At 38.4% G+C, this 15,629-nt stretch overlaps 1 protein-coding gene across 1 annotated transcript; it reads right to left on the bottom strand.

Annotated features, from left to right (window-relative positions):
- Positions 1-15,006: 15,006 nt before the first annotated feature.
- Positions 15,007-15,629, bottom strand: LOC129886933 (histone H3.2). The gene has a single exon (XM_055961838.1). The coding sequence runs from the start codon at positions 15,559-15,561 to the stop codon at positions 15,151-15,153; it is 411 nt and encodes a 136-aa protein (XP_055817813.1). The 5' UTR covers positions 15,562-15,629; the 3' UTR covers positions 15,007-15,150.

Below are 15,629 nucleotides of genomic sequence, written 5' to 3'. Positions count from 1 at the left end.
ACCATCTCCCCCTTGGGTAAAAACCATAACCTCTTGTTTGTGAACGACTCCCTTCAATTGGAGAAGGACGGGATCTTGGTCTTGCTTCTCCTTCACCTCTGCCACAAGTGAGGATGTAGACCCATCCTGAACTGTAACTCCGCCTTCATTGTTCTCTTCCTGATGAACTCCTAATCGGGCTAATCTGTGTACCTCTTTCGCCAATTCTCTCCTTCCTTCCTCCACGTGGCTAGTGCTACTCATAGACAACCTGCTAAGAGCATCAGCAACAACATTAGCTTTACCTGAATGGTAGAGGATGCTCATATCATAGTCCTTGAGTAGCTCAAGCCATCTCATTTGCCTAAGGTTGAGTTCCTTCTAGCTAAAGACGTATTGCAAGCTCTTGTGATCGGTGAATACATCGATATGCACTCCATACAGGTAGTGGCACCAGATTTTAAGTGCAAACACCACAGCTGCCAGTTCAAGGTCATGAGTTGGGTAATTCCTCTCATGAAGCTTAAGTTGTCTTGAAGCATAGACTATCACCTTCCCCCTCTGCATCAACACACAACCCAAACCAATTCTGGATGCATCACAATAGATCACAAAACCCTCTGTTCCATCGGGCAAAGTTAGAACAGGAGCAGTGGTTAGCTTGGTCTTCAATTTCTGGAAACTCTCCTCACAAGCATCAGACCATTGGAACTTAGCCTTCTTTTGGGTCAGCTTAGTCAATGATGATGATATGGATGAGAATCCCTCTACAAACCTTCGATAGAACCCGGCCAAACCCAGGAAGCTTTTTATCTCTGTTGGGGATGTGGGTCTGGGCCAATTCTTCACAGCTTCAATTTTCTGAGCATCAACCTGAATACCATCTCCAGCTACAATGTGGCCTAAGGGCGCGACGCGCCACTACCGCGCCAAGGCCATTTCCCCAGCAGTTGCAACTCAGGCCAAAAAATAGAATTTCCTATCGTGCTAGTTCATCTTTGGATCGTCATATCTTTTGAATCCGAACTCCAAAATTTACGTTCTTGGTGGCGTTGAAAGAAGACTCGATGACCTTTAATTTGATAGGTCGCGGGCCACCCAAATTGACGTCTTTCAAAAGGTAAGGTCGTTAAAAGTCGACCCTTACACGAACTCGTCCTAAACTTAGCCACGACGGATCTTTTGGACTTAGCTCGGTCCTAGGGGTCCTCAATGACCCCACATCACCTCCAACACTCTTAAGTTTCTCAAGGACTCGTCTTAACTCAAGCACATACTTCAAAATAAATACGATAGGCCCCACACGTGAACAAAGAAGGCCCAAATCTTAGGGAAAATTTTGAGGGGTGTTACAACGAGCCCCTCTACGGCTCGTAAGTTTGGGTCGTAGAGCGACCCTTCGAGAAGAAAATTAGAGTTCCCCTCAGGAGAGGGTCTACGACCTTCCAAGACGGATCGTAGAAACCCCTCGTAAGCTGAGTTTGGAGGCTAAGTTTCAAGGACCTCTCAGTGCCAAGTCTACGAACCTTGAGAATGGGTCGTTTCCTTGAGGACGGGTCGTATACACGAGTCATTCATAAACTTCAGAGACTTGAATTTTATAGGTTTTGGGGACCTGCAGGATGAGCCCAAGAACGGGTTATTTCCTTGAGGACGGGTCATATACACAAGTCGTTCATAAACTTCAGGTCTTGAATTTTGCACGTTTTTGGGTCCTGCAGAACGAGCCTTGAGAACGGACCATTCCTGAGAGGACGGGTCGTATACAAGGGTCGTTCGTAAACTTCAGAGACTATGTTTTAGGCTCTTTTCTCAGGCCTACAAGACGGGTCGTTTGTACAACTCATTGTTACGACGACGATCGGTATAGGGGTCCCGTAGGGCCAATTTTCTAGATTTAATGAAGGGCAATTGTGTCTTTTTCAAAGTTCGGTTCAATGAACCTAGACACTTTTATGGCCAAGTTCAAAGTCTGAAAACACTCTTCTCTTCAAGACCCCCTCCTATTCAATTCATTCTCTCAAAACTTCCAAGGCAAGAACTCACAAGGTCCCTCAAGATTTCTCTCCAAATTCAAGCTAGGGTTTCCAACTTCTTCAAGGTTCTTCTTCAATTCCTAGTGAATTCAAGCAAGGTATGTGGGTTTTCATTCATGGGTTCTTCCATCCATGGAGCTCAAATGTTTTCTCAACTTAGTATTTCAATTTTAAATGATGAAATCTTATGAGCTTTTATATGATGGTTCCAAATGCATAGATTATGATATATTTAAAGTTTCTTTACATATATGATGGATATTGACTCTTGATTTTATGAAGTTATGATGTTATTAAAGTGCCTATATGAAGGCTTGGAAAGAGTTTTAAGCCATATATGATGGGTTGCTTTAAGAATGTGTATTTATGCATTTTCATTACTCCCATGCATGCAAGAATTCTTTAAAGGCATTGAAAGGTTTTTACGAAATGAACCCACCTAATTTCCTATGATAAAGTAAAGTTGAAATAAAGTTTGACTCCAATGAATGTTATGAAGTATATGCTTATGAAGGAAAGTCTTTACGAAATGATTGATTGATGAAAGGATTTCTTAGCCAAAGTAAGATTTAAATGTGAAATGACAATCATCACATTGAATCAAATGAAATGTTTAAGGTTATGATATGACATGTATGACATCCCTATATGCCGTCAATGCTTTTGAACATTTTTCAAAAAGGTAGGTCCGATCAGGGGCGGACCCAAGGCATGTTGAGGGGGTTCATCCGAACCCCTTTCGTTAAAAAATTATACTGTATATATAAGATAAATTTTTTAATTTATGTGTATATATATTTAATATTGAACCCCCTGAGCATAAGCCAAATGACTAGCTTAGTGGCAAATGGGGTTTAATATTTTGCTTTAGCTTGTCTCAGCTCGCGAGTTCGAATCCGAATAAGCACATTTTTTTCTGATTAGCGTGTTTAATTATTTTTGAACCCCCTTCATAAAATTCCTGAGTCCGCCACTGGGTCCGATTAGCATGGTATCCGGAATACCATCACTGATTGTAGACCTAATTTTCTTATAAATCAAAGTTCATTAGTAGGATAGTAAATAGGGCATGACAACCATGATGATACTATAAACCAAAGGTTTTAATGAGCTATTCTACCGAGTGTGATGTTTGAATTCTCAAGCTATATGATATGACTATTTTGAAGTATTATACTATTCCGTGGGATTTGACTTAGCACCGAATGTAGCATGTAGATGAGGACTCGACCGAAGGGGTCCTTAAGTAAAGTTTCATGTTGCATTAACTATGTGCCACCATAGGAGCCCTTGTAGGCTAGGCCTTTGTAGCCATCAAATGTTAAATAGATGAATGTAAACTGAATGGAGTTCTACCCGGCAAGTAGTCTCCCCGTGCCAATGTAGGGGGTTATGTTGGATTCCATGTAATAGCTCGCATGATTTTAAATGTCGGTTATAGTCATCTTCCCACATATGTATGATTTAAATGCTATCTACTTGATTACTCATGCAGGCATTCACTCATGTATTTTACCTTATGAATGTCTTAATGTTTTTATCATGTTGCATGCTTACATACTTAGTACATTCAAAGTACTAACACATACTTTTGCCTACATGATATCACCATGTAGGGATCGGTGTCGCTCCACACTCTCCCCCTCGTAGATAAGTTAAGTGTTGAAGGCTACCACTTTGGTGAGTTCCCATGTTCCGGGAACGACACTCCTATCTTATCTAGCTTATGTTATGTTTAGACATTTAAATTAAGTTTGGTATTTTTGACTAAATCTTGAGGATGAGCTAGGGACATGTCTTAGCCTCTGCCAGGTTTTAATGTAGAAGGTATTGTTGGACATAGTAAAGGATGTTATGTTATTTTTGACTCTTATTAATGTGAAGTCCCTTAGTCCCTATATCCCTTATGCTTTTTCGCTTGATTTGTTTATCATTACCAATGAAATGCTTAATGAATGTTAAGAGGCTTGGGTGAGGTACCTCCGAGTGTCTCATTCGCCGTGTCACGTCTAGGCCCTAGGCTTGAGTCGTGATAGCTGTTTGGATGAAGTTTGCAGCTTTGGTTTGTATCCTCAATTGGAGCCAATTCACTATTCACTCTTAATAACATTCATGATTTTTAGTGGTATTATTTGCAGCGGCTGAGGTAGAATAGGAGTTAGGGTTCGACCGAATTTCGTAACTTGGTTCAAATTTTGTATCTATCTTAGAAATGTAATGAATATGTATAAACTATTAATTTAGAGCCAATAACTTAAACGAACTAGAATTGCAAACCCATACACTTCAACTCATGGCTCCGCCTAATTTATTTGTACTCCTAAACTCGACAAACTGAGTGTCTTTTGCAATTTGGGTTCAAATTTTAGACTACTATGCAAACAAACACTTACTTTCAGATTTTGTGTCTTAATTCTTGTATTTATCTCTTACCTTCTAATAATAATAACTTTTTTGTCAGTGGTATATTCGTTACTTAGTCTAGGTCTATATCTCACTGATATTCTGGAAGAAAGATCCCTATTTATCAATAAAATCTTTCAAGCAAGGGAACATTTAGCAATAAAATATACAACTGAAAAAAATGTTTTTTTAAATAATAAGATTTATTGAAGAGAGACAAAATAAAAAAGATATACCACAACCAACATGAATTATGGTACAGTGATGAGACTGTTTCGAATTTAGTCGGAGCTCCAATACCAAACATCGAACACCGCGTGAAAAATAAAAGATATATCACAAAGAAGAAGAAAACGTAGCATTTGATTTGGACATTAATTCTTTTGGAGAGCAATCAAAATTCGAAAGAAGAAAATTATAATCAGACTTTTCCTTTTTGTATTATTTGTACCTCTACGATTTGCACTTTATTTTTTGAAAGAACTTGGTATTTTTCTAAGACTATTGGTGTCCCAATTCGAGTCTACATTCTAAACATGATCAACATTCGGAACTCAATCAAACTCTTGACCTAACATGCTATAAGGTTGAACACTAAACTATGAGGAATGATAATGATGGGCTGAACTTCTAAAAGAAATAGTCTTTATAATCAAATACTGAAGACAATTGAAACAAATTTCAAATTCATAGTATGCCGATTAGTTCAAATTACTTGTTTATAAAGTTGGATTAATATTTAGGTTAAAATTAAAGGAAAAATTATTTAATTACATAAATATTTCTATCATATTTACTAATTCTCCTTATAGTTTGAAAATAATTACAAATTGTCTCACTAATGAATAATTTTAAACCAGATTTTAAGTCAAATACACCTAGATATATATTTTTTTTGCTACCAAATACACTCGAAAAAATAGATACATAGAGAGAGAGGCGAGCGAGAGAAGGAGAGAGATGAGCGAGATAGGAGGGAGGAGAGCGAGAGAGTTAGTGTATTCCAGATACATACGAATCACACTAGATACATGTATTTGGACCGGATATATTCCAGTTATATTCTGAAATACGGATACATGGAGAGAGAGGCAAGCGAGAGAGTCAATGTATCTCAAATACATGCGAATACACTTAAATACAGTGTATCTAAAATAAATTACATAATTTTGACCTCATGTATCTGGGGACCGAAATCTGGTACAAATGATAATTTTGAAAACTCATGAGAAGACATGTAATAAGGCCCTAAACTAGTGGGACTTTTGTTGGTTGCTCAAAATTATATGACTTGAATGAAGTCCAATTACATTTTCGGCAATTTGTTAACTTGACAAGTCGAGCCCAACCCATGTTCTTTAAGCCCAAAATCCGCTAGAATTACTTGGAGACCATACTACCTCAAGTCATAGCTTGTACCTATATAAAAGAATCTATATAAAACCAAAGGAAAAAAAAAATATACAGAGAAACTCAACTCTTCAATGGTGATCTGCGCATAGCGGGAGCCTTAGTGCACCGGGTTGACTTTTTTTTATATTACTTGTGGTTGAAAGAAATTAGAAAGTTACTAAATTTGTGTGTGAACTAAATTACTAGTTTACTATTACCGTGTCCAAAAACATGCGGTGAAAAAGAGTCTCCAACATTGTGTAGGAAAAGGAGAAAGTGTCCGTGTAGGAAAACATACAGATTTTCTAAAATTTCTTATATAATCATTGCCTTCCTTAAACACACACTGTTCTTGTTTCTAATATTTGATAAAGTCTTCATCTGTTGTTTGACTAGTGTAAGAAGAATGGAAATCGAAACAGTGTTCATGAGTTGTTTCTCCATTGAGAAGAAGCCTGATGATATATTCACCTTGATCGAAGCAGGATAATCAAGTTCCTATTGGAACCCTCAGTAACATATCACGACTTCATTCTTAGTGATGATGATGAAGAAGAAGAAGAAGATGTGAGTGTTGGTGATGAACAAGAAGTGACCAACCTTGAAGAAAAAGATGTTGAGATGTAAAGACTAGTTAGGAAATTAGTTAGAAGTAGGGGTATTATGGTCAATTCCATCTCTCTTAGTTAAACAAACTAACTACCAATTAGTTAGTTTGTTAGTCTAAGTAACTGTGTATATATATACATGTATATGTAATCAATGTAAGTGAATTAGGGCATTTTTACAGAAGCCCCAATAATGAAAAATATCTTCCTCTCTCTCTACTCTCTCTACTCTCTCTACTCTCTCTACTCTAACTTCTCTCAATCTTCATCTTCTTCTTCATACTGAGCTTAGATGTAAGAAGCTCAGTAAGAAGCTCAGAAAACTTCATGGTATCAGAGCTCGATCGCAGTAAGAAGCTCAGACAGTTGAGTCAAAGACTCGAAAAAACCAGAGTCAAGGATTTAATCGAAAAATCAAGGTTCTAGCTCAGTTTTTTTTTACAGATCTGAGCTTCATCGAAGCTTCATCGAAGCTCAAACGAATTTCCGCAACAAAGAGCTAAAAGGACAAAAAAGATGACAAGCGAAGCCACAGATTCAGCTCAACGAGTGGCTGCATCAGGTTCATCAAACTCGGCAGGTAATAATGGACAAAGTATTGACTATAATCATCCATTATTCCTTAGTCCCACGGATGTAAGTGGTATCAGTATCATATCGTTCCAGTTGCAAGGTATTGAAAACTATACCTTGTGGAATCGATCAATAAAACTAGCCTTGCTAGGAAGAAACAAGTTAGGTCTTGTAGATGGTACATGCAGAAAAGAAATGTATAGTGAAGAGTTATGGGGCCAATGGAAAAGGGTAAATGCGATTGTGTTATCATGGCTTATGAACTCAGTAACAAAGAGCCTACTTAGTGGAATTGCATTTGCGTCAAATGCTTCAAGTGTGTGGTCTGACCTGCAAGAGAGGTTTGACAGGGTTGATGGATCTAGAACCTACAGTCTACACAAAGAAATAGCTACTTTACAATAAGGAACAACGTCTGTTTCAACATATTATACGAGGCTGAAGGCACTGTGGGATGAGTTTGAAGTGTTAGTGCCTTCACCATGTTGTAATTGTGAGAAATCCAGAGGATTTCTAGTCCACATGAATAGACAAAAGCTGTATCAGTTTCTAATGGGGTTGAACGACACATATCATCAAGCTAGGAGTCAGATTCTCATGATAGATCCTTTACCTACTATCAATCAAGCATATGCTATGATAGTAGGAGATGAAAGTCAGAAGGCTGTGGTGACAGGCATCAACAATTTGGGGCTTTATTCATCAAATTCTGATTCAATAGCCATGTACTCTAGAGTTGGAAATGGTTCAGGTGTTAATAACAGGTTTAAGAAAAATACATCCTTAATCTGTAAGTTCTGTAAGTGTAGAGGCCACACAAAAGAGTCCTGCTATAAGGTGGTGGGATACCCCCCAGATTTTAAGTCCAAAAGGAAGGTTCAGAGTGCAAACATGGTTCATGCAAACACTAATCAACTTCAGCAGTCAGGTCAGGCTAGTTTCTCTTATGGTTTGAACACAAATGTGAATAGTGAAGCAATATGGGATAGAAACAGCACAGGACAGCACAATGAAAACAAACTATCAGCATCTACCTCTAACAAGACAGCTGAGAAAGAGGTCAAGCAACTACTGCAGGGGTGTACATTCACAAAAGATCAGTATGAGCAGATTCTTATGATGATGAATCAACAGTCAGGATCAAGAGCCAATGTACCTGATTGCAATAAGGCAAACAATGCAGGTAAGGCCTTGTTTGTAACTGAAAATAGTGATGTGTGGATTGTGGATACAGGTGCAACAAACCATATGGTGTCTAAGATGGAGATGCTGCTAAAAGAGTCTGTACTTAAACTTGCCTCTTCGAAAGATGTGTGTTTACCAAATGGTGATACAACTCAAGTAACTCACATTGGATCTTGTAGTCTACCATCTAGAAGTTTGATCACTAATGTGTTCCATGTTCCGGAATTCAAGTACAACTTAATGTCTGTTAGCAAAATAACCAAGGAGTTAGGATGTTCAGTCTCCTTCTTCCCTGATTTCTGTGTTTTCCAGGAGCTCTACACTGGGAAGGTGAAGGAAGTTGGTAGAGAAGAGGGTGGCTTATATCTGCTATGGAGACAATTAAATCAAGATATTGCAAATAAGACTCAAGTTTCTGCCAACTCTGTAGATGCTGGTCAGTCAACAAACAAGGAATCCAATATGGAGCTATGGCATAAAAGGCTAGGACATGTATCTGCAGCTGTACTTGCCAAGATATTCAATATGAATAAAGTTAGTATGTGTAAGGTGTCTGAGTGCCTAGTGTGTCCATTTGCCAAGCAAACTAGACCTGTATTTTCTTCTAGCATCATCAAAAGCAGTAGCTGTTTTGATTTGATTCATGTTGATCTTTGGGGTCCTTATAATACACCTACCTTTGATGGTAACAAGTATTTCCTTACAATTGTTGATGATTTTTCAAGAATGACTTGGCTATTCTTACTTAAGCACAAGTCAGATGTGTGTGTGTCTCTTAACCTCTTTCTAAAGTATACTAAGAATCAGTTTGGGAAGGTGGTTAAAGTTCTAAGATCTGATAATGGTACTGAGTTTGTTAACTCAGTATGTGATAGTATGTTTAAATCACTGGGCATTATACATCAAAGGTCATGTCCATACACTCCTCAACAAAATGGTGTGGCTGAGAGGAAACATAGACACCTACTAGAAGTAACCAGAGCCCTCAGATTTCAAGCTAAAATACCTATCAAATTTTGGGGTCACTGTGTGCTGGCTGCTGCTTATCTAATAAACAGAACTCCCAGTACTGTGCTTGAGTTTCACACTCCCTATGAAAGGTTGTATGGTAGAAAACCAAGTTTATCTCATTTGAGAACAATTGGTTGTCTAGCTCTAGCCAAGAACCTCACTGAACATGACAAGCTTAGGCCCAGATCAAAATCAGCAGTTCACATGGGATATTCTGAAGTACAAAAAGGCTATATCTTGTTTGATTTGCACAATAGCTCATTTTTTGTCAGCAAGGATGTTCAATTTAGAGAAGACATATTTCCATTCTCCAAGAATGATAATTCTACATCTCCACAGTTGTTTGTAGACAACCTACAAAGTCTAGGTAATATAGCTCCACAGCTCCATCAAATGCCTCCATTCATAGTTTCAGGTACTGCTCCACCTGTTTTTTCAGCAGAGGATACATGTGTGCATCCAAGAGGTGATGAGCAACACTGGGTGCCTACACAACCACCCACTGATGCAGGTGGCTCTGAGGTATCTGAACCAACTATCACTAGAAGATCTGTCAGGTCCAAACAGCCTCCCATTTGGCTGAAGGATTTTGTTTCTCTGACTGCCAAACAGGATGTCCAATATCCCCTGTCCAACTATGTAGCCTATTCACATCTTTCACCATCTCATCAGTGTTTTATTGCAGCTACATCCTCTGTGATAGAACCCACAAGCTATGCTGAAGCAATCAAAGATCCCAAATGGGTTGAAGCTATGCAGACTGAGATCCAGGCCTTAGAAAGCAACAACACCTGGGAGATCACTTTATTACCTGCAGGAAAAAGACCTATTGGCTGTAGATGGATATACAAGGTCAAGTACAAATCCACAGGAGAAATAGAGAGGTTCAAAGCAAGGTTAGTTGCAAAAGGTTACAGCCAACAGGAATTGATTACAAGGAGACCTTCTCTCCTGTTGTGAAAATGGTTACTGTCAGAGCCATTCTCTCCATTGCTGTCTCTAAGAATTAGCACATCCATCAAATGGATGTCTTCAATGCCTTCCTCCATGGGGACCTTGAGGATGAAATATATATGCAGCTTCCTCAGGGATTTGTCAGTCAAGGGGAGAAGGTGTGTAGACTAACAAAGTCCCTCTATGGGCTCAAGCAGGCTCCAAGGCAGTGGAATCACAAACTCATTGAAGCTCTAACCTCTCTTGAGTTCAAACAAAGTCAATATGATTACTCCTTGTTCATTAACAAGTCAGCAGAAGGTATTGTAATTGTCCTTGTATATGTAGATGACATGTTAATAACTGGTAGCAGCCTTAAACTGATAGAAGACACAAAGCAGGCTCTACAAAGAGCCTTCAAAATGAAAGACTTGGGGGAGCTCAAATACTTCCTAGGAATTGAGTTTGCAAGAACCACAGAAGGTGTACTCATGCATCAAAGGAAGTATACCCTTGAACTTATATTGAGGTAGGACTATCTGCAGCCAAACCAGCAGGAACTCCCATAGACACCAACATCAAGCTCACATCAAGGCAGTATGATGATCATGTGAACAAGAGGCTGGAAGAATCAGAAGATCCTTTGGTAGATCAAGCTGCATATCAGAAACTTATAGGTAAGCTACTGTACCTCAATATGACAAGGCCAGACATCTCCTTCAGTACTCAGACACTGAGTCAGTTTCTAAATCAACCAAAAAGGTCCCATATGGAGGCTGCACTAAGGATTGTCAAATACTTGAAGAAACAACCTGGACAAGGTATATTATTGTCCAACCAGTCAGATAGGCAGGTCACTGCATTTTGTGATGCAGATTGGGCTGCTTGCCCACTAACCAGAAAGTCAGTCACAGGGTTCATGATCAAGATGGGAAAGTCTCTGGTCTCATGGAAGGCAAAGAAACAAACCACAGTATCAAGGAGCTCAGCTGAAGCTGAATATAGAAGTATGGCCTCGACTGTATCAGAACTTGTATGGCTGTTGGGCATGTTGAAAGAAGTGGATGCAGATGTTGAGCTGCCTGTTCAAATGTATAGTGATAGCAAAGCTGCAATTCAGATTGCAGCAAATCCAGTATATCACGAAAGAACAAAGCACATAGAGATAGATTGCCATTTTATCAGAGAAAAACTGCAGCAAGGCCTGATAAAGGTAAGTTACTTACCAACTCAAGAACAACCTGCAGATTTGTTAACTAAAGGGCTGTCAAGGGTTCAGCATGAGCATCTTTTGTCCAAGCTAGGAGCTTTGAACATCTTTGCACCTCCTAGCTTGAAGGGGAGTGTTGAGATGTAAAGACTAGTTAGGAAATTAGTTAGAAGTAGGGGTATTATGGTCAATTCCATCTCTCTTAGTTAAACAAACTAACTACCAATTAGTTAGTTTGTTAGTCTAAGTAACTGTGTATATATATACATGTATATGTAATCAATGTAAGTGAATTAGGGCATTTTTACAGAAGCCCCAATAATGAAAAATATCTTCCTCTCTCTCTACTCTCTCTACTCTCTCTACTCTAACTTCTCTCAATCTTCATCTTCTTCTTCATACTGAGCTTAGAAGCTCAGAAAACTTCAAAAGAAGAGTCAAAGAAAGAAAACAGATTCATGCCCAAAGCAAGAAACCCTTGATGAAGAAGATTGAAGTGGCAATCAAAAAGACGGTACAAGTTGCTTCTCCGAAGAAAAACAATAATTGCAATGCAATTACAGCAACAATGGAAAGTGTCACGGAGTTGAAGAAAACATTGGAGACTGACTTGGTTCAACAACAACTGGATGCTGCTAATAAAGAAGGAACATCACAGTCCCATAATACTACTACTATGGGATCAAGAAATAGGATGTTGATGAACATGTCCACCAAACGTGTCAAAGTTGATCCTCGTGAAAAACAACTTTGTTCTTTCAAAAAGCAACTCCAGAAACAGAGTGTTAATACAGAAACGACGAGAGTAGAAGTATCACAACAGACCCCTACTCAACGCAGGAGTGTTAATATGAAAAGCATGTCGCCTCTGCCGTTGATGAAGATGAATGTGGCTACTAAACCTGTGGACGTTGCTCATCAAAATCAACTTCTTTCTGATTGTTCACCACAGAAACAGAGCAACAACTGCAGTGATTAGAAGAAATTTGAATCAAGCAAGAGGAAATTTGGCAACAGGTTAGCAGAGCAAAGGGAAGCCAAGAGAAGGATTGTAATGGTGGACTTTCATCAAATGCCTAAACCTGCTAATGACCCTCGTGCTCCCAAGAACTGTTGGGATAGGAAGAGGTTTTGAGATTATGATGATTCGAGTTGGTGTAAATTTCTCACCAGAATCTCTGTTCTTACTTTTTGTCTTGTAATTTTGGAGAGTACAAGCATTCACTTCATTTTTTAATTTAGTGTGGAGGGATGCCCTTTGTATGTATGAATGACCTGTTACTCTGAAATAGAAAAGTTACATTCATAAAATAGCTCGAAGGATCAATCAAGTATTCATTCTCACAGTACCTTCTGATATTATATATGTTGATTTTGTGGCTTTGATGTGGTTCCTCATTAGTATTTGGGTTCCGAAGTGGTCTTTTGCCCTCTTTCATTTGAATCAGTGCTTTACTTGCCTTTTAAAGTATCATCCTTTTGTTTCTTGGAACTCAGAGTTGCTTTATTGCTGTCTTTATCCTTTTAAAACGTATCAATCTTTTTATATGATTCAGAATTTAGATACTGTAAATTATCATCTTAGCTGAACTCATGGTTTAATCACACTCTCCCTTACACTGGTACATATGCAATCAGGATGGTATTCGAGCCTCTAGTCTCACCATCTGCTAAGCTGCATGAGTTTAAAAGTTCCATCTTAGATATACAGAAAGCTACTCAATTTACAAATCTTTTCATGCATACCGGCTATTCAGAAGATATTGATATCAATATATACAAGTTCAGGTCAGGTGAATTTGAAGATTTGTAGCAAGTATATGACTCTAAACACTACTTATCCCAATAGACTAAGTTGACTGGTTCCATCACTTTTTTTGTTTTGGCATAATATCAATATCATACAACAAAGTCAAACAATATTGTAGGTTGCACTCTTTCTATCTCTGCTGAAAACCGATCACCTATTTAAGCAACAAACAATTAGAAAGTAAAAGGGCTTTGATAATGCTCAGTGTTAGTTGGTTTGATGATTTAACAAATTCAGGGAACAGGTAAAGGACCTGGTCCCTTTGAGGATACTTTGCTGATAATGACAGCAAAGAAATAGTACAAAACAGATCCTGCCAAGTCTGCTAGTCTGTGTGTACACGGCCGAGTCCCTGTGCAGAAGGCCAGTTGTCTAACCAATACAAATCGTCCAACGCATCGTATATCACTGCTATATACATTCTCTACAACCAATTCTCACTTGGCTTTTTGGAATCACTAAAAAGGAAATATCCATTGAAGCTCATGCTCTAAAGAATCTGAAATTTTCTCTTGAATAAGATTAAGGATCTGATAGAGTTATCAGTTGTTGTTTTTTTGTTTTAGAGTTGTAATTTTTTTGTCGTAATCTTGTAAGGCCTAATCCTAATCTGTAAAGGAGGCTAGATTAGTTCATTGTTTTCATTTTTATTGTTCATCATGTCGAAGTAACTAGAGCTAATTATGGAGATCACCTGAAATCCAAATCAGCTAGGAGTTTAGTGATTTAGAAAGCAGTAAGAGTTATTACTTCAAATCTGTAACAAGGTTGTTGCAAGGAGAGAAGAGAGATTGTGAGTACAATTCCTATATTGCAATAGCTTGTAATCTGAATCTTTGACTCGGTTATTATAGTGAAGTTTTGAGCTGAAATCCTGTAGGACAGGTCGTGGTTTTTCTCCCTTGAGCAAGGAGTTTCCATGTAAAATCTTGAGTCTATTTTTATCTTTCTGTTCTTTAAGTTTCTGCACTAATTTCTGATAAGGGACTCAGTCCTAACTATTCTGATGGAAGCATACATTCTAATAATTGTTATCAAAGCAGGTTTTCTTTATCTGGTTAACACCAAGAGAAGTTCCTGCAAGAATGGCTCCTCCACTAAATTTGGAAGAAGGTTAGTCGTTAACCAAACCTCCTCGATTCAATGGTCAGTTCTATAGCTGATGGAAAACTCGTATGCATGATTTTCTCATGGCTGAGGAGAGTGAACTTTGGGACATTGTTCTTGATGGTCTCTATGTTACCACCGTTGAAGAGAAAGAAGGAGAGATTACAAAGATTGTTCCTAAAACTCGTAGGCAATATAATGAGGCTGATAATAAGAAGATTGAGAAGAATTATAAGGCTAAGAAACTGCTGGTGTGTGACATTGGAGCTGAAGAATATAACAAAATTTCTACTTGTGAGTCTGCAAAAGAAATTTGGGATTGTCTAAGGACTGCTCATGAAAGAACTAAGCAAGTTAAAGAGTCAAAAGTTTGATATTCTAACCACTCAATATGAAAACAGCTACCACTTCCTCTGATAGGTTAAGAAAGAAACATCAACATCCACCCAGCCCCTACAACTAATAGTATCTATAAACAACCAAATTTGATCAACAAAACAAAATCAATGTCAATTAGGCATAAAGGATCTGCAAATCCTATACCAATGATTTGAGATCTAAATTCTTATATTTCTTCCCTCAATTGCAGCATACAAGACAACATTCAATCATGTTAACAAATGAAACTTTGTACAAAAAAAGAAACAATTTATGAAAACTCTACACTCTACACTACCAAAAGGCAAAAGCAATAAAGAAGGAAATGTAAAATATACTCCAAATCATATTATGAGCAGCACCTTTAATTGCAACAAAATGAAATGCATATTTCAAAAAAATTGTACTAAACCAGAGGTTTACATAACTTTGATTTTCATCCCCAAGACTAAAACATTCAACAAAAGAAGCAAACAACGCCCTAATACAGAATACAAATTAAATCATAAACATAAAAGAAGATTCCTAAGCCCTTTCTCCTCGAATCCTCCTAGCAAGCTGAATATCCTTGGGCATGATGGTAACCCTCTTTGCGTGGATTGCACAGAGATTGGTATCTTCAAAGAGCCCAACGAGGTAGGCCTCAGCAGCCTCTTGTAGAGCAGCCACAGCACTGCTCTGGAACCTCAGATCTGTCTTGAAATCCTGAGCTATTTCCCTCACGAGCCTTTGAAATGGAAGCTTCCTGATCAACAACTCAGTAGACTTCTGGTACTTCCTGATTTCTCTCAGAGCCACAGTTCCTGGCCTGAAACGGTGAGGCTTCTTCACTCCTCCGGTGGCCGGAGCTGACTTTCTGGCAGCCTTGGTGGCCAGTTGCTTCCTTGGAGCCTTTCCACCAGTGGATTTGCGGGCAGTTTGCTTGGTACGAGCCATTTTGATTGTATGCTAAAATGAAGTAAGAAATTGGTAAATTGAGAAAAGTTTTGAATGTGGAAGAATGG

The sequence above is a fragment of the Solanum dulcamara genome, chromosome 4 (assembly GCF_947179165.1).
Source record: "Solanum dulcamara chromosome 4, daSolDulc1.2, whole genome shotgun sequence".
NCBI lineage: Eukaryota > Viridiplantae > Streptophyta > Magnoliopsida > Solanales > Solanaceae > Solanum > Solanum dulcamara.
Note: the sequence above shows the minus strand (reverse complement) of the source record. Positions and strands in the feature narration are given on the sequence as shown.